The sequence below is a fragment of the Corythoichthys intestinalis genome, chromosome 8, assembly GCF_030265065.1.
Source record: "Corythoichthys intestinalis isolate RoL2023-P3 chromosome 8, ASM3026506v1, whole genome shotgun sequence".
In the NCBI taxonomy this organism is placed as follows: domain Eukaryota; kingdom Metazoa; phylum Chordata; class Actinopteri; order Syngnathiformes; family Syngnathidae; genus Corythoichthys; species Corythoichthys intestinalis.
Genome location: NC_080402.1, coordinates 31,312,796 through 31,340,126, shown reverse-complemented (window position 1 = coordinate 31,340,126; position 27,331 = coordinate 31,312,796). Strand labels below are relative to the sequence as shown.

Genomic DNA, 27,331 nt, shown 5'->3' with positions numbered 1-27,331 from the left:
ACAATAAACAGTACAAAACGGGTTATTTACAGCCATCACCTCTGGATGCTTCACAAGCAACAAATGTGCGCGCAGGCTGTCAGCTCATCACTCAGCTGCTTCCTCATGTTGGGGTATGCCGTATGTGGAGTGGGTGGGCTCATCTGTACATGCGCTCGCTTCCTGTTCTACGCTTCCTGTACCAAAGCATGCATCACAAAACAAAAGTCAACATAAAAAAAATAAATAAATAAAAAAAACAACAACAATGAGACTTAGGCATTGTAAAGTCAGGTCCGGCGTAACCCAGGGACTTTATGTATTATTATTATTATTATTATTATTATATATATATTTTTTTTTTTACATTTCAGCAGCCCATAAATTCATGTGGTTAAACACAATTTCAACAAAACAACAACACTGACTTAATGACCCAAAATATCGTAATGTGTTACCAGGGTCAAGATGGGGCTAAATATATATATATATTAGTGATGCACGATAATACATTTTTCAACCGATATCGATAACCGATAATTTCCTGCCCCTTCCACCCGATAACCGATAATGTCACGCTGATAATTTTATTCAAATATATAATTAAAATTTTAAAGTATACAAAGATCAAATGTTACTGTGCAAAAATGTAATTTAGTGCTATTTTTCCACATCAAATGTGAACAAGTAGTAAATTCCAACATCTAAACAATGGCAATGACATTGTGTAATGGTAAGCTTTTGGCAACAATTACTTCGAGAGTAAACACCCAAGTTGCACAAAAATGCCTTAAAACTAAGCCATCCCTAACATATATCACATTACTACACTGCAAAAACATCTACTTAAAACTAGCAGAATTGGACAAAACTGTTGATTGCGCACATTTGGAGGCTAAATCAAATTGTTGCTCCTCTGGGGTTCAGAGGGGCAAATTAGATGAACCAATTGGACTTGTAGTGTGACTGTGATGACAGAGTAGAGGACATGAGTTGAGCTACAAGCTGTTTTTACTCCACAGCAAAGGAAAAGTAATTTCTTTTACAAACATATATGTACACAACAGAAGTTAACAAAAGAAATGGCCTCCAAAAGTCCAAAAAGTCCAAATGGCCATTAAAAATTTCAACCATTAGCATACACATTTTTAAAATATATAAATACACAATAAAATGTGTACCTTGCTTTTAAATTCAACATATGAAGCATATTTATACATTGGAGAATGGATATTCTTAATACATCTGTATGTAACAACCATTTTTAACATGTACCGACTGGTTTCCGCTAGGGTATGCTACATCATCATCTTCCTACGCTAGGCCGTTAGCTCCGCAGGTTAGCATACAACACCATCCCGTTTGACTCCAAAACGCTCAACAAACATCGTTTTTTTTGCTTTTCACACCGTATATTATTATCCCAAACCCTTTCTAACATTAATAATATATGCTAAACAGATGGATGCAGAGTTTTAACCAACCTGTGATGACAGAGTAGAGGACATGAGTTGAGCTACAAGCTGTTTTTACTCCACAGCAAAGGAAAAGTAATTTCTTCCTCTGTGGCGCCTCCACTCTTCGCCGTCAGAACGCAACATGCGCCATCCGCAGGCCAAAGTAGGAATTACATTTAACTCAAAAGAGTTTATGTTAGAATCAATTAAAATATTTCAAAGTATATAATTATCGGATTGCATTATCGGTTGAATTTGGTTTTATCTGGATTATCTGTGTGACGTCATAATTGCCATTATCGGCCGATAATTATCGGTGAACGATATTATCGTGCATCTCTAATATATATATATATATATTTAATTCTGGGTAGTATGGATACTGGATAACTTGAGTGAAAGAGCGAATAAGAAAAATAATTGTAAATCAAAAGGTTTCTTACTGGGCGCATGCAACGCATTTGAACAACAATACGCGCAGGGACAAAATGCTGACAAAGCTCTGTTCAGGACAGAAAAACCCACATTTCTTTTTAATTGTGGTTCAGCAGAATCATGTTAAATTAAAGCAGAAACATTAAACACATGCTTGATGCAGAACCTTTTGAGTCATTTCAACTATTTCTGTAACCGATGACTCCCTGACACAAAACAGCACAATTCTCTACGGAAGACCCAGAATGTCCTAAATTCGTTGTTCACTGAGCAGACTGAAAACACCCTTTGCTGGATGGAACAAAACAGCCCAGAACATCTGGTATTAAATGTAGATTTTGATTACTGGTACACAAATGCCGATCAGGCCATAGTCCTAGCCCATCAAGTGTAAAATTACATAACCAACTAACATATTTTATTTACAATTTTGACAGGGCGACTCTTTCATAATAACAATCCACATTAAGAGTTTCTTTGCCCTTGTCAATGCCAGTTTGGTAAAGTTTGGCCAGAATCTAGGGGTAATTAGATTTTGTCATGAGTCTATTTGGAGCTACTACAGTAATTTACAATAAGGTAATTTGGCTGCTCAATTTACTATTTATAGAGTTTACAATTTACTATATATAGAGTAGAATCTTTATGGGTGTCTCTATAGATTGCTTTGAAGGTGGGTGATGTGGTTAAATTATCCAGTCAGTGGTGACTTCACATTACCGGAATTCATTTGGACTGGAGCCTTTGAGCGGTAGCATCTAATTCTCTCAAGTCTCTATAATCATATGAGAAAAAGTTGCTAAGTGTTTTGCGTGTTACATTTTCAAAAAAATATAATAACTAGCAAAGTCAATAATAAGGGGCTGCATGCCATCAGATTTTTTTTTAACATTTAAAGAAATATTAGGTAACTTTTCAACCTTTATAAAATATTTTCATAACATTTGTGGTAATATGTCGACTGACAACTAGTTGAATGACACCTCTTTTATATCTTGAGGCGATCTGTATCGCTTTCACCGGCACTAACTAACTTAGAGGAGGGTGGCAGGAACCCTGCCTCACAAAAAAACTACAAATGTGCTGACTGCTTTAAGGCATACGTCACTCCCACTTTTCCCCATTCATTGTAAAGGCGAAAGTCGATGTAAACGCTTTCGCGCAAATTCTGCAAAGTTGGCAGATCAACAAAAGAAACAAAAGTTATGTCTGAGGAAGAAAAAAAGAGAGGCTACCGGGATATACAGAATAAACATTGGCCCAGCCGTCGCTGGCGTGACGTGTGGGGTGGTGGGGTTAGCCACATGGTTGCTAACTGTCATATGCTATTATTTAGCAAAAACTGGATTCATTACCTTATTACTATTCATCCTTCACACAGCCGCTGGAAACAGAAATGTTCTTTAATCCAGGGGTCCCCAACCTTTTTTGTACCACGGACCGGTGTGAGTTGTTTTTTTTTTTTTTTTATGGACCGGTGTTCTGTCAAATTTTGCACCCTTATAAAATTTTTCTCCCAAAGATTTTGTGGCGGTGAAAAAGCCCTCTTTTATATTCAGTTGGACTCTCAATGTTATCCAACGGGTGCTAAAAAACTATTTACCTCATAAACATAAATGTGCAACACGAAACTGGCGTAAATTAATGCTTAACGACACGGCGAAGTCGTTAAGTGAGAGAGCTGCATGCAGTTGTTGTGTGCAGCTAACATGGCAAACCTAAGTTAATATTCCCCATTTTAAAGAAAATTTGCAGTGTTTACTTTGGAATTGCTGCATTCACGGCGATTTTTAACATTACGCGCATGCAAAATTTGTCAGAACACCGGCAATGTGCGGCAGAAAAATACAGCAAATATAAAATAACATTTGTTTTTAGCGCCGTCATGTTGAGTGCAGGGAAAATATAACTCACCCGCTAAATTAGTGGGAGGCCTGAGCTTGTTTTGTTGAGACAAGATGGTCTCATCGATGTGTGATGGGAGAGAGAGAGAAGCCCGCTTCGCAAAGATATGATGTTCGGTAGCACAGTTTTCAGTGCTCTTCTAGCGATGTCAGGATATTCCAGAATGACTTGAATCCAGAACTTCGGTAGAGCTGTTATCTCAAATGTACGTTTAAGGTTGCCGCCATTTATGATCTCTACAAATTGATCCTCCTGTTGCACAGACATGCTCGAATCACTCGGTTTATTCACAAACGGGTCACGAATTCACTCCTTCGCGGGTCTTTAGTGATTGGGAAGTAGTGTAGATTTTGTTTTCTTCGAGGTTGTACGCTCATCTTCTGGCTCGTCAGGTGCCCTTTTCCCCTAAAAAATCTGTCCAAAGACGTCTGTTTTTCAGTCATTCTAGTGCAGGGGTAATTATTTCCGGTAACAAGTGTGATTCGCCCGCCCTACGTCAGACATTATTATTAAAGACAAGCACACATAGATATACAAAACAAGATGTACTGCTAGCAGTTCAATCAATGGATTTCTATGACGACATTCCATCCTGTAGTATGATATCTAGAGTAGACAGGGATACTGGTGTGTTAAGGGGCACGGGCCAAAGTTAATTTGGCCATTATGCAGTCGTTAATAAATTATTATTTATTTTGCGGACCGGTAACAAATGTGCCACGGACCGGTACCGGTTTGCGGCCTGGCAGTTGGGGACACCTGGTTTAATCCATCTGCAGGCGACCGGGAGATTGATTTTTTTATTGACTGATGATTTTACTACACTGCGCGGGTGTGCGCTGGTCCTCATGGGAAACGCAGTCTTCCTTAAAGTGATCCTCGATCTTTAAGACAAGTAATTCATAAAAGATAAATGTTGGTATGAGTTATAATAATTTGATATTAAAACCCCTCTTAATGTTTTTGTTTCAACAAAGTTTATAAAATTATTTTAAGTGATAGGACGCCATTCTTGTTATGTCGCAGGGCGTGACGTCACTTGGCCCGTTGACGAACTTTCAGCGTGTCAATCTTAGCTACCCCAAAATGTCGTCGGTTCTGCCCTTCCAATTTCAACCAGAACGGAAAAGTGAAGAGCAGGACAGCACTGTCGGTCGTTCACAAGACGAGCAGCAAAGGCTAAATGAGAGCAGGAAATACAGTACCTGATAAGACGAGTTGGGAAAAACTGGTGATCTACTCGCGGCAAGTGCGTCTCACTGACAATGGAGCTAGAGAGTGTATGCTGGTGAGAACACCGGTTCATGTTCCTCAAGGTAAGCTATTGCGTTTTCAAACTTATCCCAGTATAATTATGTAGATTTTTAGCATCCAGAGCTGTCGTGTGCCAACTGTCCTCATTAAATTAGTCATCTGACGGGAACAAATCCTGGAATCGAGTGTAATCCATGTCAAATCCACAAAATAGACAGATCCGAAAAGCTGCTGTGGGACCGTCGAATCCAGAAAATAAATAAATAAAATGTTCGTGCGCCAGTTGTAACGCGTGGTAGGTAGGATACGTGCATACAGGGACCAAAAGGGGGAGAAGCTTCCACTTATGCACATTTATTCACAAAAAAAAAAAAAATTCCACCTTGACCACTCATGTCACTCCCCTTGTTTCAATTTGACTGGAAATTGCATTCAAAAGCAGCACATCGTGGCATTTTACATCGCGAGTTTAGGCAGCAATACGCGATTGTTGTATACGCTACACATTTGGAAAGATCCCCTTTACGTCATCACTGCGAGCCCGCAAAACATGGCGCCAAGTATCAGTTAAAATGTGTTCTAAATATTATAATATATTGCCATTGATTTAACATTTTATGTGTTTCTAACAATATATTTTAGTTAGGGCTGTCAAAATTAACGCGTTAACGGGCGGTAATTAATTTTTTAAATTAATCACGTTAAAATATTTAACGCAATTAACGCATGCGCAGAGTGACCCACTCAAGCATTGCCGCGAACAGACTACAATGGCGCCATTTGAAGTATATCGAGAGCTAAGGGCAGAGACAAGCAAGTGGAGTGGATGCAGGTGGTATGGCACCCGCCAAGGGGGCCGCTGTTATTTTCAATGTGACCGGCATTGTTAGATTGAGTAGTGAGGAAGAAAGTGGTCGAGCGAGAGAGGGAGCGGGAGAGTAGAGAAAGTGTGCAGTTAGCGCAGGCCCGACTGCGTTACCCACATGCTTTTGTTTTGTCAATAAAAGTATTCACAAAAAGCCATCTAACGCCTCTCGGTCTTTATATGTTCGCCGCCGTCTTTCTCAGAAGGTAATCGGACGAACTGAGCCATTTGACGACAACGAGCCAACACGATTCCCCGGTCCAACTGTGTCCATTGCACTACCAATTTCCAAGCAGGATGAATTGGTAACGCAAACATTTATTGGAGCCGCACTATTTAATGGGTTACGCAGTAGCATCTCTTCCACAATTGTTTAACTATTGTGGCAAGCATCAGATGGAAGTATAGCTAGAAATGATCTTTTGCTTAACACCATGTATTGTACTCAACGCAGAGAAGATATATCCTTTGCAGCAACCACTGTGACTCATGGTTGCTCAAATTCCCATCATGCATTTGGGCAGTTAAGAACATTTAAATCGCTACAATATCATTTAGTGAAAGCACAACAAAAATAATATTCCTATCTCTCAAAAATAAAATAATGTTCACAAAAAGAAAAGCGCTCAAGGCAAAGAGACCTGGCATTCCCAATCAAAATAGCTATGCAAAATAATACGCTATTCAAACATTAAGTTTAGCTAAAAAAATACACTAGATGACAATATTTAGTCACAATATACAAACTATCAAAATTACTATAACTTGTACTCACATTTATCTTTTATGAATTAGTCTTTCTATCCGTGGATCCCTTTCACAGAAAGAATGTTAATGTTAATGCCGTCTTGTGGATTTATTGTTATAATAAACAAACACAGTACTTATGTACAGTATGTTGAATGTATATATCCGTCTTATCTTTCCATTCCAACAATAATTTACAGAAAAATATGGCATATTTTAGAGATGGTTTGAATTGCGATTACTTAATTTTTAAGCTGTAATTAACTCGATTAAAAATTTTAATTGTTTGACAGCCCTAATTTTAGTGCAAGAGAACAATTGTGGTATATTAGAGCCTACATGTATTTAAGGTAGAGGATCACTTTAAGGCAAAACACTACCGCGTTTGTCCACCAGCGTCGCTAAAATCGTCCAAAACTGAAAAGCTTCCAAGTGTTGCTTTAATGCTTATGTGATGAAAGCTGGGTCGACCTCATTTGATGCTGTCAAAGATGGCTGTGCTGGTCATGGTAATTTTAGTTACACGTATCCTTTGCATGAGACAGATTTGGCCTATAAAAACATTGATTTGGACAAAAGACGTTTAGACTTTCATACTAAATGGGCTTTACTGATTGAAGTATATTGACTGGAAAACATCAGCAAACTTTTTTGACGCACTTAGGAACTTTTATACAATATGTCCTCATATTATTGTCTCTTATCACCATATTAAAAAGTATGCCCTGTTAGATTTAAGTCAGTAGCATTTTCAGAATGGCACCTTGACGTTGTTAATTAAATTTTAGTTGTAATTTCGACTTCAAATCAACTTGCATTGATTTATTCATTACGTTTACTCTCACTGATTAGCGTGGCTCTCCCTTATAAATTTTGGATGATGTTATTTTTTTCTGTTTGCTTCCCATGGATTTAAAAAGCTTCATTGGTACCATTGGTTCTTTTTTTACGTCCTTTTTGCACTTGCGCTCTCTTTTGTCAACTGAACTGTATCTTACTCGACCTTGTGTTCATATTGAACGAATCTACCCACTGAGATCCCCTGCAGTTTTCTGTCGCTCCCTTTGTCTAATTCTTCACTACCTTTTGTTTCCCTATCGATCTCAGGAATCTCTGCTGCCCTCATCAGCCAGAGATAACCTTTTGTGTATTTTGTTCCTTTCATTTGTTTGTTGGCGCAAGATCTAAACAGCACCTTTTTTTTTTTTTTTTTTTTTTTTTGCTTAATGGCAAATATCTAGATGGCCTAATTCAAGGCTTTTCATCACACTGCATTCAAATTACCAGACTGTGAACTTGCATCTTGCACACTGACGCCATACTTAAGAGGATTTTGTGTCTGTGCTGATACTTTATATCTCTTGGTCCATCGGGTCACCAGTGTGTATGCGAGAATTTTCTACCCTCTAATGGACTCTTTTATGCCAGATCTAAATGATATGGGGTATGAGTCTTGTGACCGTGGACTCAAATGCACTGAACGTACAATACAGTAATTTGCAAATTGATGAATTATGGGGAAAAAATGTCTGTTTTATTAGATTTTCTCAAATAATGGTTGTACTTCTAATATATGATGCAACCCAATTATTCATTGGGTGAGTCATCCACTAAGACAAATGCCCATCTCTCTTGTGGCAATATTTATTTTTGTGTGAGTATTATTGCTGTTACCGAAAGAGAGGACTCTATTTTCTGTGCATCTCTGCCACGGCATAAAAAGGAGGTTAACAATTACTCGATGGGGATCTCTTCATCTTTACATATGCCGTTTTGTGAAAAGGAATGTTTTTTTATTCAAATGTCGGCAACAAATTTGTCAAAAACATCAAACTGCAAAGCTGTTATTTTTAATATACCTAGCCTTTGAAGTAAAAGTTTAAAGTGAAAGCTTTGTTGTGTGTAATCCAAATGTTACCTATTGTTTTCTCCCCAGGTCATCTCTGACTTGCCCCCATTGCCTTAAGCAGAGCAACACTTTCGACCCCTTTTTATGTATCTCCCTGCCCATCCCTCTGCGACAAACCAGGTAATTTTTACGAAAACACACTTCCATTTTCAGAATATTTGTGTTTCTCACTCTGTTTAAAAAGCAGAAGCCACTCAATTTTATCCCAATTATTTGTGTCAGGCTGTTCATAATGTTGAGGTTCAAATGCCATTTGTATGGAATCAAGCCTTTAGCTATCTGAAATAGTTACACAGTGTAGAATTAAATAATACAATAAAACTGTGGTGTCTTCTTTTTTTTTTTTTATTTATGTATCTATTTATTTTTCTAAGAAACCATAGCATATATTTGATAGATTTTTTGGGGTTGCGACAGTTTAACGTAATGTTCATTTGAAATGTGAAATTTTCAATGTTTAATAATGTCAGACAATGCGCTGCCTGTGTTGTAAAGACGTGCACTCTTGCCATCATATATGTCTATCAAAGGCCGGAAGCCAGGTTGGGTGGGTGATAGGTGTAACCATTGGTTCCTCTGTTAAGGCTTCACTGGTTTACCTGCATGCAATCAAAAAACAAATCCCAATACCAAGGTAGGAGGACTTGCCAGCACCCCCCCCCCCCCCCCCCCCCCCAAAAAAAAAGGACTCGAATGACTGACACTTTCTATAAAATCTACCAGTCCATCATAATCGACGTTTTGGGGACCTCTGACTTACAGTGTCAATATGATTTGGAAGGTAAAAAAAATCCATATTACAGTGGACCTCAACATACGATCGCTTTGACGCATGAACTTTTCGACATTCGACGTAAAATTTGACTCGCCATTTGTTTCTACATCCGACGACATGCTCGAAATACAACAATTTATGACAGTGCCGCAGTTTCTTTGTTTTCCCGCAAGACGGACGCACGGCAGATTTTCTTGTGAGAGAAATCAACATGGGTTCCAAGAATGTTGGTGCAGGTGGTGAAAAAGGGAAAAGGTGAGATTCACCATTGAAATGTATGAGTATGGTGTGCGCATCAGTGCACTGGCTTGACAATACGGCCGTAGAATGTCTACAATCTCAACAGTCCTCTTCCGACCTCCGTTCGCAAGTCTTTATAAATTAAGGTCCATCCATCCATCCATCCATCCATCCATCCATCCATCCATCCATCCATCCATCCATCCATCCATCCATCCATCCATCCATCCATCCATCCATCCATCCATCCATCCACCCACCCACCCACATGCCAGCTGTAAGCTGCAGCTGAACAAAGTGAAAGTAAAAAGTCCTCCCTCAGTCTCTGGTACGTCAGACACGCGGTGCGTTCAGGTACACCACACAAAACACATCTGCCACATTAGAACCCGATTCGTTAACATTATTATAGGTATTATTGTTATTATTATTACTTTTAGGATATCATTATTCTGTTTTTTATCCATAATTTATTTTGCAATGTGTAATTGCTATTTGCAATAGTACCAGCAGTATTCATTAGGGATTTGGTGTAGGTTTTTGGGCCGTAGAAGGAATTAATGGAATTATAATGTATTCTTATGGGAAAATCTTGCTCGACATATGACCATCTCGACTTACAAACAAGGTCCTGGAACGAATTAACTTCATATGTAGGAGTACCACTGTACTTGTTTTTTTGTTTTTGTTTTTTTTTTGCTTCAAATATATATATTTTTTCAACATTTTCCTGATGATATACGTTAATTATGAACCATCGTAGTTTCAGACTCTTGGTAACAATACCAGCACTAATTTGGATTGTCACTTACTTAGGCAAAATACAACTGTTAAGTTGAGTCATTGCCATTTATGTGCTGTTTATAGACAATACATACAGTTGACTAACATGAGGTTACAAAATTGTCTACATTCATGTTTAATAAATACGCCCATGTTTTATACCTATTGCCGACAGACCACACCGGTACAGACAAAATTGTGTTCACACAACATGCAGTCCCTTTCATTACACAAAACACAGCTAGTTTACAAATAAGATGATGTGATTCTGCACTCCTGCTGCAGCAGTACTGGTGTCTGAGGTCCCTAAAAACCCAGCATGATCTGTCAAGCAGCAGCACACCGATGCCTGTATACTACTGATAATCCCATTGATACAAATAAAAAAATACCCTGAACAAACTATACTGCTGTGTGGAAATTGGAATTTGAGAAAATTTGGGGGAATCAAATGATCTTTAAATATGTACAAATTAAACAAACAAACAAACAAACAAAAAAATAGAATGTAGATGTACTGATGATATTAGGGAGAACATTCCAGCCATGTTCAGGAAGGCTAACTAATAAGTGGTGTGATGAATTCTAATATTAGCTCATGGGCTGTAAAATGATACAGTGTGTTCCTGGATGGCATCTTCATTTCCTATTGCTTGAAACAGTCATCCTGCATTGCTTTCTTATTCGGCAGCAACCTGCATTAGTACAACCACAACGCATACTCTCCTCCCTCTGAACACATTCAAGAGTTGAGCTATGAACGGATGTGTGAATAATCCATTTAGATATGAAGTCACACTCAGACAAATTAGATTATCCATGCTTGTGAAATTGGATTTTCTACAGTGACACGACAAATAAACTATTCCCCCCACCTAAAATCTGTTATATATCAATTTGATATGATCAAAACATATTGAAATCTACAAAAGTACATTTCTTCCTGAAATTTTCTAGTATGTTGGCGTCATTAGTATTCGTTTAATTTTAATGCCTCTGTTGTGCAACAACAAAATGCTAACATTTCTTATAATGTCTTTAAGTTTCTTCCAGGGCCACAAAGTCATATGAATTTTTGTTCAGTATGTGAAATAACTACACATTTTGCACATTTCCTGAAATGGCGGTTATGTCTCTCTAATAAATGCTACAGTACATCTCTTTGTAGCAGTGTCTCAAAATATTGCTTCCCTTTTCAAATCATAAAATTTTTTAACCAAGATTGTATATTATTCATTTAAAAATTGTCTTGTGTACTTTATTCCTCAGGAAAATTATATTGATATTCACAAGCTGGAAGCAAGCAACAACATTTCATTGACTAATAATACAATAATACAATACAATACAATAATAGGAAATCTGAATATTATCAATCCATTTTAGAGCAATCTGTAAAAATTGACCCGTCCCTGAAATTCTACTTTCATCAACAAAATTGACAGCAGTGTGATGTGAGAGAAGTAACTGGAGATAATTTTCACATTAGATAAAAGCCCTAACTTAAGTCGCTCATAAATATCTGGAAACCTCAATAAATCGTCACCAAATTTAATGTCTAAATTTCTACTTAATCCTGTTTGCAACCTGCAAAATTTCACAAAGAAGTCCGTTCAATAATTTACTATGCATATCTCAGTGTCCCGATCTGTTCTGATGCATTGAAGAAAAAAAAAAAATCATAAAAAAACATGTCTAAATGATATTTTTTAATCATTTAAACAGAACTATAACAACATAATAGCCATAAAAAGGGTTAATGGGGAGAGTGGTTTAAACTAGGTAAAAAAAAAAAAAAAAAATACAGTATTTTGTTTGCAAATCATTTGTGCAGCACAGAACAATGTTGAAAACATGCCATATGATGAGATCAGGGACATCTCTAGCATTAACTATAGGATAATTAATAAATGTCGACGTTAACAGTTGCAGTAAGTCTGTGAGGATAACACTGATGCTCTTTGGAAGACAACGTCTCTGATTAGGGATTTTGTATTCTTAATCTCCCAACGACAGAGAAGCACAAGCCATCAGCATTAAAATGCAAGTCTAAAGGCCTTGCTCATTTTTTTTTTTTTTTCACATATTTGAGCACTAAGTCTGACGTTCTTGCGCCACTTAATTTTTTTCCCCAGGCTTTCTGTCCTCAGCAGTGCTCTTTATTGTCTGTACTGCAGTCGGCTCGAGTCTGTCGTGCTCAGTTAGTGAGTTCGTTTCCAAGTGCAGGTCCACGTTTCATCACTTTCTAATCCTTTGGGAATTTGTCCTGACTCCTTCTTTCGGGATGTTGCCAGAACCACCAAAAACTGTTGGTCATATCAGCTTAAATGTTCTAAATTTGTACGGGGGAAAATCTGTTTCCATCTGCTGTCTATGCTGCATTTGAGGTCACTATTTGCAGAAATAATGTGTTATGTATATGCATAAGGATAGTAATGGTGTCTTTCAAAACAGTCTATCCTTTAATGGTAATTGTTTGATTCATCTTTCTGTTTTCAGGCCAATATGTGTGACGCTGGTGTTCAGTACCAAGGGTCAGCGGTACCTACGAGTGGGACTCGCCGTGCCTCTCTTTGGTTCACTTTCCATTTTGAGAGCCATGATAGCAGAAGAAGGAGCCATCTCTCCAGAGCAGGTGCTTGTTTTCAACATTTCTGGAACGTTGTTATGGCTTCAAGCACTCAGTTGCTAAAGTGCTCCAGGTACAGTGGTACCTCTACTTACGTCATCAATTGGTTTTGGACGTAGTCTCGTAACATGATAAAAAGTAGAGATGCGTGAATGCACTAATCCAGGGGTCCCAACGACCGGGGCCCATTTGGTACCGGGCCGCGCAGAAATAATAAATAATTTATTAACGGCTGCAATCTGGCCGACTGACTTTTGTCTGTGCCGCTTAACACACCAGTATCCCTGTCTACTCTAGAAATACAACTACAGGATAGGAGGTCGTCATAGAAATGCATTGATTGGACTGTTAGCAGTGCATCTTGTTTTGTATATCAGTGTGCGCTTGGCCTCGATAATAACGTATGACGTAGGTCGTCGCCCATCACATTTGTTCCCGGAAATAATTAGCTCCCACACTTGAATGACTGAAAAACAGACATCTTTGGATAGATTTTTTACGGGGAAAAGGAAACCTGACGAGCCAGAAGATGAGCCTACAACCTCAAAGAAAACAAAATCTATGCTACTTCCCAATCACTAAAGACCCACAAACTGCGAAGGAGTGGATTCGTGACCTGTATAAATAAACCGAGGGATTTGAGCATGTCTGTGCAACAGGAATATCAGCTTATAGAGATCGCAAATTACGGCAACCTTAAACGTACATTTGAGACAACAACTCTGACGAGGTTCTGGATTAAAGTCATTTCGGAATATCCTGACATCGCTAGGAGAGCACAGAAACAAACAAAACAAGCTCAGGCCTCCCACTGATTCAGCGGGTGAGTTGTACTTTCCCTGCACTTAACACGACTGGGCTAAAAACAAATGTTATATTATATTTGCTGTATTCTCCTGCCGCACATTGCCGGTGTTCTGACAAATTTGGCATTCGCATATCGTTAAAAATGACCGCGAATGCAGCGATTCCAAAGTACACACTACAAACTTTCTTTAAAGAAAGGAATATTTACTTACATTTGCTATGTTAGCGGCACACAACAACTGCACGCAGATCCCTCACTTAACGACTTCGTCGTGTCATTAAGCGTTGATTTACGCCATTTTCGTGTTGCACATGTATGTTTATGATGTAAATAGTTTTTTAGCACCGTTGGATAACATTGAGAGTCCAGCTGAATATAAAAGAGGGCTTTTTTCACTGCCACAAAAGCTTTGGGAGCAAAATTTTAAAAGGGTGCAAAATTTGACAGAACACCGGTCCATGAAAAAAAGACCCAAATCACACCGTTCCGTGGTGCAAAAAAGGTTGGGGACCCCTTCCCTAATCTGTTCCAAGCCCTACTGAAACGCCATATTCAGGCCTGAAAATCTTTCACCTTTTGGCGAAATTCGCCATTTTGAAGTCAAAAGGGGTGACCTACGTGAATTGTGCAGATCTGAGGAGAAACCTTTTAAGGGGGGGTAGGGGGGCAGGAGTACCGGTTTCACGGATTACCATGGCATTCAAACTAAAATTTTCTGTCCTACTGTAGTACAGTATTCGGTATTTTTCATGTGTCAAAAATGCAACCATAAGTGGCTTGGCGCGGCAACGCTCACCCCTTCCCCTGTTTGTTGCTGTGTCTGTCAGTGACGCTATTCCAGCGAACCCAAAAACAAACACTCCAAACACAAGGCGTATTTTTCTTCAATTTATTGAGCTCTCAAATCGTGGTAACTGAAATATACAAAATGAATACATTTAAAACGTTGTACAATAGTATTTTTCCATGTGTGAGTAGTTTCAACAGGTTAGCACCATAAAAAAGTTTGCCAAAAACAAAACACATTTTCCTTTCAGATTCAGTATACAAATGAACTAAAAACTTGCAAAGGTTAGGTTAGCAGCACCCAAGGACTCAAACAGCAATGTTTCTAATTTTGAAATAACATAATCACTTACTAGTACCAGTATACATTAATAACTATTTATTAATGCAATAATGTATTTATATATATATTATATATAAATTAATGTTAACCTAACCTTAAGTATGGTATTATTTCACGTGAACGTACCTCATAAATATTACTTAACCTTAATTAACCATTACTGAATGCTTTTTGGACCCTTATTGTAATGTGTAGCACATGTGTCCCTAAACTGAGAATTTATAAATGCTTAAGTTAACAAACTCTAAACCCTAACCCTATATAGCCCTATATATTTTTTTAATTTTACCAAACTATTAGTTACTGTCTGGTTATGCATGAACTAATGTTAATTAATATATTACTAAATGTTAAATAAGGGATTATATGAATTATTTTAATGTTACTTAAATATTAGTTATGGTCTTAAAATGCATTAACTAATGCATCAACTTAATCCATTAACTCATGGTAATTAATATATTAATAAATGTTTGATAAGGGATTAAATGAATGATTGTCATGTTACTTAAACATGACTTATTGTCTAAAAATGCATTAACTAATGCTAATTAAGGGACCCTTATTAGAAAGTGTTACCGAATATTTTCTCGTTGAGGCGTATCTTAATTGAAAATTATGTTTGTAGAGACGTTTCTAAGTAGAGGTACCACTGTATACATGTTAAGGATAGTTACCATGTGTTTCTGCTGTTAAGCAGAGGTTGAAAAGGTTATGTACCGTAGAGGGCAAGTTGCACGCTAGCTTTACCTGTATGGACCTTGATTGGCAGGCAGAATTTTTGGAGTCTACCAACTCATTCATACATAGCTCTTATCACATCCTCATGTCTGACTGACTGATTAGTTCCGAGCACATTAAATTTGCTATCATGCCCTCTGATTGCCTGTCTTTATTTGTAATGCTTTTTAAATGTAAGTAGTTCAGCTCATTCTGCAGATGTTATCACATGACTGCTCAAGCTCATAGCTCATTGCGGCAGCCATTTCTTGCCTATTCATCTCTCTGTTTGTGCCTTCATTTAGCATCCTTTGTAAGTTATACTTCTTTTGTTTAACCCTTTAAGGTCTGGGCCTATTTTGTCTGATTTTGCATGCCTTTGAAGTTGCCTTTATATTTCAAAGAAAGAATTGTTTACGATGGCCTGGTTTGGTCCCTTTTTTTGTGACACCTTGAACTTCATGTCCAAACTGTTGTTTCCTTCACTGACCAATTATAAATCATCATTTTGGGCCCAAAAAGACCAAAAATTCCAAAATCGTTTTGTGAAAATTTTTAATATTGATGTCCAATTGACAACCAAACATGCGTAACGAACCGTTTTGAAACTTTATAATATTTATTCAACATGTTAGGATGAACATTCAACCAAAAAAATTTAGAATAAATAGTCTTATATTTGACAATTCAACATAAACAACAGGTATAGCCATAGGCGTTTTTTGCTTTTATACATGCTCTAGTCAAAACCGGTTATATACAGCAGACCAAACAGTGAAGAACAGTGAAAAATATATACCATCTAACACAAAAAGTGTTTAGAGGCCATCTCTTTATGAGTTTAGGTATTGCGGCCCATCACCTGATGAAAACTATGTACACACAATGAAGCTTCTTGAACACACATTTATATACACAAATTGAGAAGACTGATTGTGGGGGGAAAAAATATATATAGCATTGGGAAAAAAAGTATTTAAAAAAATATTTACAATAAACAAGTTAAATTTTTTTCAGGCATGCCACTCCGAAAAGCTGTTTCGTCCTGGAATTCCTTGCCTTCCAATAATCTTGCACAGTTGGAAGTGAAACCAAAGACATGTACAAGAGGAGTCCAATAAATTTTTCAAGCTCCTCCGCTGTAGTGTCTGTCCACACAAACTTTTTCCCAATCTCTTTTCGGACTCTGCCATACTGGTTTGTGTGTTTGCACATATTCATCATTGTCGATGAGGTGAAGAACAGGTCAAAAAGTTCTTTTGGGGTGTATGCATGTTCACGATTCACCTGAGGTCCTGGTGGTCTCCGGGGTGTGAACCGGCTGCACTGTGGGGCAGTGTCTGTGTCTTGCTCTGTGCTCCATGGCACAGGTGCAGGCTGAGCCAGTGGTGATCGGCTTCTGCCGCGCTGACTTCTCCAGCCTCTCCTCCGCTGACATCTCATCGCTCTTCCGTGATGACCCCTTCTCCCTTGTCCTCTTTCCATTCGGGCAGTGAATGTAGATTTTTCATTGTCACTATAAATATACATGAAAAAAAAGTCAGTATTTATGAAAATAATAAAGTATAAAATAAAAATATATACAGCAATAAATAATAATGGAAATCTATATGTATGACAATAGAAAGAATACCTTAGCAATACCATAGCTGATGAATATGTGCTACATCCCTAATCTTCATATAGAAAGAAGAACACAAATTATAAATTCCTGCCTGGGATACACGCAGTGCACGTACGACTTTGATCTGATATGCACATTTTATTATTATATACACAAACACACACTTATATTGCATCAAAATTAACTTTGTCTTGCAATATCAAAAGAAACTTTCAAAAGAAACTTTTTCAGCATTAAAAAAAAAAAAGTGAGTTGGCTTACCTCTGCTCGTCGATGGCGTCACCCACGTGTTCAATCCGTCACTATCTTCACTCAAGGACTCTTCCGAAGAAGACGATGATGACGAATTTAGACCATCCTCTTCCTCAAGTTGATCAAAAAGCACCATTGCTTGCGCTAAATTTAGTTTTCCGTTCATTCTCAAAGTCACACAAAGTCGCTGCTTGATCCAAACGGCCGTCGCTCGCCACCTCGCTGCTTCAGAACACTCCTCCCTCTCGTTTGGTGGAACCTCGCACGGCAGTTTTATTTATAAAAAAAAAAAAAAAACGCATTTTGTGCTTCCACTGTGACTTCGAAAGGGTTCGTTTGATTTGTGTTTTTTTCATGGAGCTTCCGTTTTGAAAAAGGACAAGAAATGATCGAAATATAGACATAAACAAATGATCCATGCAGCGTTTTAATGTTTTTTTGAGATGACAATAAAACTATCAAACTTAAATGACAATATCTCACGTTTTAGTTGGTCGATTGACTTCAAATAATAACGAGAGTAAACCGCAACTTCCGCACTTTAAAACGAGACCAACCAACGGCATGTGGGTGATGTAATTAAAACGTGAGGGCGCTTCAAAGACGACGTGCGCTGAGGACGCGCCGGCGCGTCCTTCGACTCTCAAGGGTTAATATACATGAGTCGCACATTGTGATGTGTATAAATTGTTTGTTTACATTAATAGTCATAGTTACATGATTGCATTCCTGTGAGCTGTGATTATCTAATACAGTACATTTTGTCTTTCATATGATGAATAATTTATGAAGCTTTTTTATTTTATTTGTTAAAACGATATATTTTCGTAAACAGCAGCTTTCTTATCTGGAGGTACTACACTGTAGGTCTCTATTGTCCCTTGAAAGGGATTTTATTTCCCTACATCCTTTCGTGTCAAGTTGTTATATTACGTAATATCAACATAATGGACAATCACAAAAACAGAGTGCACCAAAAAGAAGAACAAGACAACATTTATGATTGTTCAACACGTAAAACTTGTTGAGATAGCTGATAGAATGAAACTTCCTCCTATGAAGAAGGTCATCAGTATCTGAAACTATACTAGGTAGAATTAATTTCACTTTAGCTTATTAAAAGTTTCATTAGTGCAAAGAAACATCTGCTTCTCATGGTGCAGATAATCCTGGCCGAAGTGTACTCCACTGGATTCCAGCGTTCCTTCTCAGATGACGACGACCTGACAGCCATTGCTGATAGTGACGTCATTTACGCCTTCCAAGCTCCACCTCTGCACAGTCGCACAGGATCTGTGCCGCACTCAGGTATTCATTATAACAAGAAATGCGTGTCATTAACCCTGCAGTCTATATTTCCTTTCGTCATCTGAGTGTCCTGTCTCTTTTTTCCATTTTGATTGACTAGCATTCCAATAGACACATTCAGATTCATGAAAGTACCTGTCAGTCTTTTGTGTCTGCAGCACTCTTTGCATATTCCTATGTTGTGCTTCACCTCCGTTGATTGTCTACATAGCTCAAAGCCACCTGGTGCATCATGCCATCCAAAAAAGATTATTTTAACACTCCAGTAACAACTCACTTAAATGAGCTCCTCCAAAATAAAACAGTAAAAGCACATTTGCTGCTAAACTACAAATTTAACTAGAGGAACATGATGCAGCCATATACTGCAGATTTTTACGCACATATTCATCATGTGGTTTCTTTTTCTTGAGGACCTAGGGGATTGGCTCCAACCTCCCCTTTTAAAAGACACCTGCTAGTTGAGTAGATGCCTCCGACTCTCATATGAGAAAATAAAGCCATTTAAAAGCCGGCTAATGTTAACACTTCGAGCAGCAACTGTCAGCAGGGAGCATAGTGGAATTAATTTGCTTTTAAGTACTTAAAGGCTTACAATATCTGCACAAGGATTCATTTTATGCTGCATTTAAAAAGATACATTTTAAAAATGCAATAAATCAACTTTAATCTAATATAATTGCCAATCTTGCTTATTTTAAAGCTTGAATTTTAAAAATTAAATATATAGAAGCTATATACAGTAGAGTAAGTCACCTCAACATCATTGCACATTGACCATTTACCGTAATTTTTGGACTATAAAGCGCACCTGACTATAAGCCGCCACCAACCAAATTTGACACGAAAACGGCATCTGGTGCTGCGTCACCAGTAGGTGAATGGCGGGATAGTGTAAAACGCTTTGAGCGCCTTGAAAGGTGGACAAGCGCTATATAAGTATAACACCATTTACCATTTGTTCAAAGATAAGCCTCACCGAACTATAAGTCGCAGCTTTCCTCACTGTATTATGGGATATATACACCAAAAGATACTAACCGGTAACACTTTATTTGACAGCGGCATCATAAGATGTCATAAGGCCAAATGAACCCCCTTGAAGCTTTGAACCAATTTGCTGCAAAGCTTCATTGCTTTAAAGTGCATGTGACATGAAAATGCATGTTTATTCCATAAGACGCGGTATTTTATGCTCCTGAATGATATGGACTGCTTGGATGTGTGTGAAAGCGATCGCTATACTTATTTAGTTTTTGAATCCCGCACCATGAAAATGAGTGACTTCCGGCTTCGGTCTCGCATTGAGGAGGAGGGCGCTGTGACGTGTACGGATGAAGGCGTCCGCTTCACTATTCAGCCGTACTGTTGTGTATGAGGACTAAGGATTCAGCTGATTTTGCGGATTAATACGTTTATTTTTCGCATCACGCCAGCCAAACGGCTGCAGAAAAATCTTGCTGTATAAGGGAGAGGCGTGTGCGCCTTTTTGGAGTTTCAAAAGGTTCCCATTCACCATGGATATTGGCCAAAACAAGCCCTACTACTGTGGGATCATTGGACTTGCGAGGAAGTGAGTAAACATCTTGTTTTGTATTATGTCAAATATGAATACACCGATTACAAAGTAAACACTACAAACTTTCTTTAAATAAAGGACTACTTACGTTTGATCATTGTTAGGCATGTTGAAATCTCTCCTCATGCACATTAGCTGCACGTTAGCGGCACAACAACTGCAGCCGCCCTCCTCCGGGGAAGGAGCTGTAAATTGCTCTCCACCGGGCGGTTTGCCGATCCGCGAAGACAATCGACAACCCAGTCGTCATGTCAAATAATCCGGGCTAGTTATGTGTGATTTTCCGCTTCGAAGACTTTGAAACATCACTCGGTTCGGGTAAGCTTGTCGACTAGCAGTCACACCTCTTGGTTTGTTTACATTCTCCGAAGCCGGGGAAGGGAAATGACATATGTCCGATTTAGGTGTCATAAAATATCATTTGGGAGGTGCGACAGTACAGGTGAAGTCGACAGTTTTGACCATTATGGAGTAATTTTGCCATGTCGTCCTGAATAAGTGCATTTTTATTATTTCATATTCCATTTAGCGCAAGACTGTTATTTGTCATGACCATGCCATTTATTGAGCAGTTGGGGAAAATACTTGGATAAAAAGAATATCCTGTAAAAATATTGAAGTAAAGAGACAGAAACAATGACATTTTGCAGCTCTCTTCGTCGCGTTTTCCTCGTTGTGAATAGTTCCCCCTCGACGGGCTTACTGGTCCTTCTCAAGCCATTTATTTAGCTATTGGGGAAAAATACTTGGATAAAAAGAATATCCTGTAAAATATTGGAGTAGAGAGCCTAAAACAATGACATTTTGCGGCTCTCTTTGTCGCGTTTTCCTCGTTCTGAATAATTCCCCCTCTATGTGCTGAATAGTAAAACCGATGAGCCCAGTCTCCCGCCGACGTCATCCACCTGTTGGGGACGCTAGAGCCCTATAATGGTAGGCGTGGCTAACCGGCAGATTAAAAGACTAATTTCTCATCATCTGCACTTTGCTAAATTATTGTATATAGTCGAATCGTCTCAAAATATGATTCTAATTCACATAATAATGCTATTTAAGACTTTTTTTCTCCTGTCGTATGCTCTGTAAGGAGCTGCATTTGGCCTCACTGCTCCCTTGGTGGAGACAGTCAGCCGCTGCTGCCACCTGCTGTAATCAGTGTTGTCGTCCAACATGCCTCCAAGCATGCATTGCAGCGGTACAAATGTAAATTATTATTAATTATTTCTTCAGTTACCGTTCCCGTTGTTTCATTAATTGCTAATTATGGTATTTGGTAACACTTTATTTGACTGTGGTGCCATGAGACTGTCATAAGACCATCTTAATTATGAAATGACACTGCCATGAGCATTAATGAATGCTTATGATAAATGTTATTTTGTGTCATCCAGCCAATTATACTTTCGAATGCATTTAAAAGATCTGAGGTGGACATAAACAGAGTCAGTGACATAATTTGCCCGATGACACTTAATGACATCTGTCATATGCCCATGCGTCATGTCATAATTATGACGGTGTTATGGCAGTCTTATGACGCTACTGTTAAATAGTGTTACCTATTAACCCGAATAAATCAACAACTAAGCCGCACTGGACTATAAGCAGCAGGATACAAAATGAGGAAAAAAAAGTAATGGCTTATAATCCGAAAATTTCGGTACCTCTTTTTTTTTTGGGTCCCGGCACTCTTATATTTTTATATTAAAAATGGAGACCATTGTTGTGTAGCTAAGATGGAAAATCACCAAAAAGGTGACTGGATAGAAGACTGTATGTGGTCTATCCTCAGCTCAGCCTGATCTGTTTTTTTCCTCAGTCAGCACAGAGCTCAGGTGGTTTGTGTCCAATGATGCTCGTTTACAGTCAGGACCTTTTGATATCGTGCTCGCTTAAATTCACAGGCTGCTGGATATTTTTAGTCAGTGTGCACATTGTTAGTAGTAAGGGTCACTCACTAGTTATTAAAGCACTTCATACCAGAAGTCACTCCTATATCCTATTCTTCCACACATCCCCATTTTTTAAAATTATTTTTTCTTTTTCTTTCGCACAAACAATAATTCTGGCAACAACAGCTGCTGATGTGACATACAGTGGGGAGAACAAGTATTTGATACACTGCCAATGGGAAAACCTATTGGCAGTGTATTAAATACTTGTTCTCCCCACTGTATTTATGTCACACTGCTGTTGCCATAGTGTGCACTTCCTCTGGGTGTGGTATTACAGTATAATAGGAATCTCTGTGATGTCTCTGGGATATACAGTATATGCTGAGAAGCACACTGAATAAAGAAGTGTTGTTCCATTCAAGTCTCGGCCTTACATGTACTTAGATTAAGGAAGTACATAACAGCCGGTATTTTACAGTGTTTTTGTTGATTTTTAACAGTGTATTTCATGGGATTTTTTTCAAAGATTGGATGGGAATAAGTGATAGGCTATAAAAGTGAATGGATGGGCAGGGACCAAGTGGATGGGAGATTGTGTGTTTTTTGAGTTATTGATTGGTAGATGAATGGGAGGATCCATGGATCGGTGTCCACATTTTCTCATGAAATATTTACACCAAAAGACATGCAGGCTCATTAGCCTATTTAAAAAAGCCATAAATAAACTTCACTGCACTATAAGCCGAAGGGTTCAAAGCAGGGAAAAATAAAGCAATTATAGTCCGAAGATTACGGTTAATAGCTATATTATACAATATGTACCAGTCTACATACAGTGGGGAGAACAAGTATTTGATACACTGCCAATGGGTTTTCCCATTGGCAGTGTATCAAATACTTGTTCTCCCCACTGTATATATAGATATATATATGCACAATATGTGTGACTTCCCTTCCTCTTCTCTCCTTAGGGTATCACCACAGCCTCCCCAATTCCCCCTACAGCTCCTCAACTGCAAGGTTACCATCGTCTGGTACATTATCCACTGAATATCTGAACCAGGGCAGTGCCTTTAAGGTTCTGCTGCTTATCTGCAATACGTCAGGAAGTGGTCAGCAGGCTGTCAGGTGAGCTGTGGATTTGTAAAGTAACAACAAAGCAGCAATATGATGACGCGTGAGCACACCAGAATTTTAACAGTAATGCCATATTTGTCACTGTTAAACACCCATCTTTCTTTGAGAAGTTATGCTGAGTGCTTTGCACATTGTAGAACTAATCTAAATTAAATGGTTGTGCTCTGAAAAGTACTCAATCAATTAAACTGGGCTCTGTTTCTTTAAATTGAATTGTGTATGATGGATCTAACAACTGTCACCCTCACTCACTCTGCTGTCTGTAATTGTTTGCAGCTCATTCTTTGCTTAATCCCTATTTTTCAAAGATAATGTTCAGTAAAGCAGCATTGACTCTCCTGGCTGCTGACTTGCTTGTGAGGTCATGGTTTCAACAGCCATTATAAAGTGTCTTTTGGGTTAAAGGTCCACTGCTTTTTGCTTTGATATGAGTTTATATCCCTCTGGGTGATTTTTATCTGTTCCTTTTCTTTCTTACTATTTTTATAAGGTTCGGGCCGCCATTTCTCATGCTGGAAGACAAGAGCATCTCCTGGGAGCAGCTGCAGCAGAGCATCCTCAACAAGCTCTATTATCTGATGCTGAACAGATCTCATGCTCAGGTAAATGCTAACAGCTCCAGAAAACTCGAGTCCAGGAGGCTCACTGGAGCCAGAAAACAAGTTGTAAGGATTTTTAATTACAGTGGACTCTAGTAGATCATGAATATGATTATAAAAGAATGACGCGAAAGTGGCACAAAGTAACACAAAAATCCAGTTAATCTTGTGAGGCCTACTCTATGTGAGCAGTTTTTGTAAGTGCTGTATGAATGTTTGTGGTTTTGCCACCAAAGTTGATAACATTATTCATATACCTGTCCTGGATACTCAGGACAAGACATTTGGAACATTATTTCATATAATCAAATTTGTGGTCAGCTTTTGCCCTGTCATATAGGTTATAAATTCCAACTAAAAAAACATGTTTGAAGTAACAGCATAATTATATAACTCATTTTGCCTCACAAGCCAGCCTGACTTTCACCATGCACAAGATACATGGCAAGTCAGTCCAGTCTTCTGTGGCTTGGGTCTGATTTCAAAATCGTTGCTACAGACGGAGCTAACAAGCAGAGACGGAATCTGAAAGAACCAATCACAGAAGCACGGAAGTGACGTTGACGTAATGCGACTCTTTAGTCGTAGTCAATTTCTTGTTCTAAAACAATCATGGCATTCAGTCACAAGAACCACTGTATGTTGTTGTGTACAGCATTGATCCCCAACCACTGGGTCGGGAACTGGTGACTTTCACTATTTACAAGATACATGGCAAGTCAGTCCAGTCTTCTGTGGCTTGGGTCTGATTTCAAAATCGTTGCTAGAGGCGGAGCTAACAAGCAGAGACGGAATCTGAAAGAGCCAATCACAGAAGCACGAAAGTAACGTTGATGTAATGCGACTCTTCGGTCGTAGTCAATTTCTAGTTCTCAACAATCATGGCGCGCAGTCAAGATAACTACCTTATGTTGTCGTATACAGCAGTGATCCCCAACCACCGGGCTGGGAACGGGTACCCGGGTACCGGTCCGTGGCACATTTGTTGTCGTGCCGCAGAGAAATAATAAATAATTAGGTAAATACTGCAATCTGGCCGTTGCCTCTTGACACATCAAAATACCTGTCTACTCTGTTGACTAAACGAGTACAGATTTGTGTACGACGCCCTCAAGTTGTTGGTCGCCATTACTGGGGTGTTTGCACACCTATAGCAGCCTAGGATCAGTCAATGTAAACGGTAATGTCAGCTACTGTTGGCTGTGTGCTGTGGGCGGCACACCTTTGCAAGGACGGATGGGGTACTTCTGGTCGTTTTGCTCTGATTAGATATCTATGTGCGCTTGTCCTCAATGATAACGTAGGCGCATCAGTTTTGTTCTCGGAACTCATAAGCCCACATGTTAGCGGAGATGACTGAAAAACAGACATTTTTGGACTGTTTTTTTTTACAGGGAAAATACTACCTGCTCAACAAGAAGATGATCCTAAAACCAAATCCATTCTGCATAATATGTGGCTAGCAAACAAGGCAACAGAGGCCTACGCACTAGGGTGGCGTGTCCCAGTGGTAGAGTAGTAGTAGTAGTAGTCAATATTGGACCGGAGAGGAATTCCAATTGAAACCACAGATGAGCAGACTGACTTTCCATGTATCTTGGACATGGCAAAAGTCAGGCTGGCTTCCAAGCTATGACCTCTCATTGAATGGTCCACTGTTATTTGTATCACTTTACCATTTAGTGTTTCTGTTGATGTTTTTTTAATGACTTTGTAAACATGCAAAACTCTTCAGCTATAATTTACCGCCCGCTGAGTGAATTATTGCACTGTTGACTTGTGAACCCCTGTAAATATTTGCATGCGGTCATTATGACTTACTGCCTGTCATTAGGCTCCTTTTTATTTATTTAGACTGTTTAAAGCATAACACCATATTTGCCTGCAATGTGGGAAAAAAGCACCTTGCTTCTTAATTATGCTTTTTAAGCATACTAAACTAACATGTGATTCTAAACTAAAATGCACGTAGTAAATCACACTGGTGTTATTAAACATTGTTTTTATACAAATTAACACTGCATTTTCCCACAGAGCTGATCAATGTAAGCATTATTAAATATAGTTCGGGTGGGACTCAATTTAAAAGTCTTTTTTTTTAAAAAAAAAATTATTAACTACATTTGATTAATCACATTCTAATCTTACAAAAGATATTTGTTCCGAAACCCTTTTTTTTTTTTTTTTTCTTTTTAACTAGAAAATTATTTTAGTGGATGACTGAATCAAATAATATACTTGTACACTGACTTGAACATTTTTAACTCAGGGAACATCCATCTAATCACATTTCAATTGTTTTCAAAAGCAAATGTTAACAAATGTCATTCATTTACACACTTTTATCATTTGCGGTGTTTATTTAAAGTATGATTTCTATCTCAGCAGTTTGTTAAATGCTGAACCAGCATTCCGTGTCTCCAGTGTGATGCCTAAGGTTGTCATGGCAACATTTTAGGACTGATCAGCTCTCCATAGTAGGAAAAAATAAAAATCGAAAAAGCTTCTCTATGAAAACGATCCCAGCAGGTTCTCTGGTTACCTGCAGTTATACCGATTTTTTGCCTGTAAAGAAAAGGTGAAAGTCAACTGCTGTTGGATGCAAGGGCGTAGGTTTGGATAGGGACGGTAGGGACATAACACTACCAACTTTTCAGGATGCTCAAATTGTCCCCACCAACATTTAAGCAACCTTATTTGCATTATATAATGACATCAATTATATGGGGCATTTAGATTGTCTTCCCATGTTGTGAGGATAGAATTAACCATACTATTATTAAGTAAATTGCTGTACTTTCAATATGTTCAGACTTACATTGACCCCTTTTTGACTTGCTAAATGGGCCAGTCCATTTTTTCCCTTCAAATGCAAGTTTGATTGGCTGACGAAACCCCCCCACATACACACACACACATTCACAGCCGGTGGTCTGTCAAATTTTTCACCCGTTATAATATTTTGTTCCCAAAGCTTTTGTGGTGGTGAATAAGAACTGTTTTACATTCAGTTTAGACTCTCAATCTCAAGTTCCATCATAAACATACACGTGCAACATGAATATGGCATAATTAAATTCTTAAAGACACGGTGAAGACGTTAACGGTGAGAGAGCGGCGTGCAGTTGAGTTGTGTGCGTGTGCATCCACATGGCAGGATGTGTCTGAGGAGAAGTTATTCTGCATGTCTGTCCATTATCAAACCTAAGTAAATATTTCTTTATCGCAAGTTGGTAGTGTTGACTATGGAACCGCTGCGTTCGCGGCCATTTTTATATGACACACATGCGCAGAACCGTTTT

The 27,331-nt window shown here is 38.5% G+C and overlaps 1 protein-coding gene across 1 annotated transcript in view; it reads left to right on the top strand.

The window, feature by feature from the left end:
• Positions 1-27,331, top strand: part of usp43a (ubiquitin specific peptidase 43a) — a 165,073-nt gene that overhangs the window by 69,810 nt on the left and 67,932 nt on the right. Inside the window, exons 4-8 of the mRNA XM_057843065.1 lie at positions 8,579-8,671; positions 12,849-12,984; positions 18,675-18,819; positions 23,265-23,421; positions 23,921-24,032. Of these exons, the coding sequence (XP_057699048.1) occupies positions 8,579-8,671; positions 12,849-12,984; positions 18,675-18,819; positions 23,265-23,421; positions 23,921-24,032 (643 nt within the window). The remainder of the gene's footprint in view (positions 1-8,578; positions 8,672-12,848; positions 12,985-18,674; positions 18,820-23,264; positions 23,422-23,920; positions 24,033-27,331) is intronic.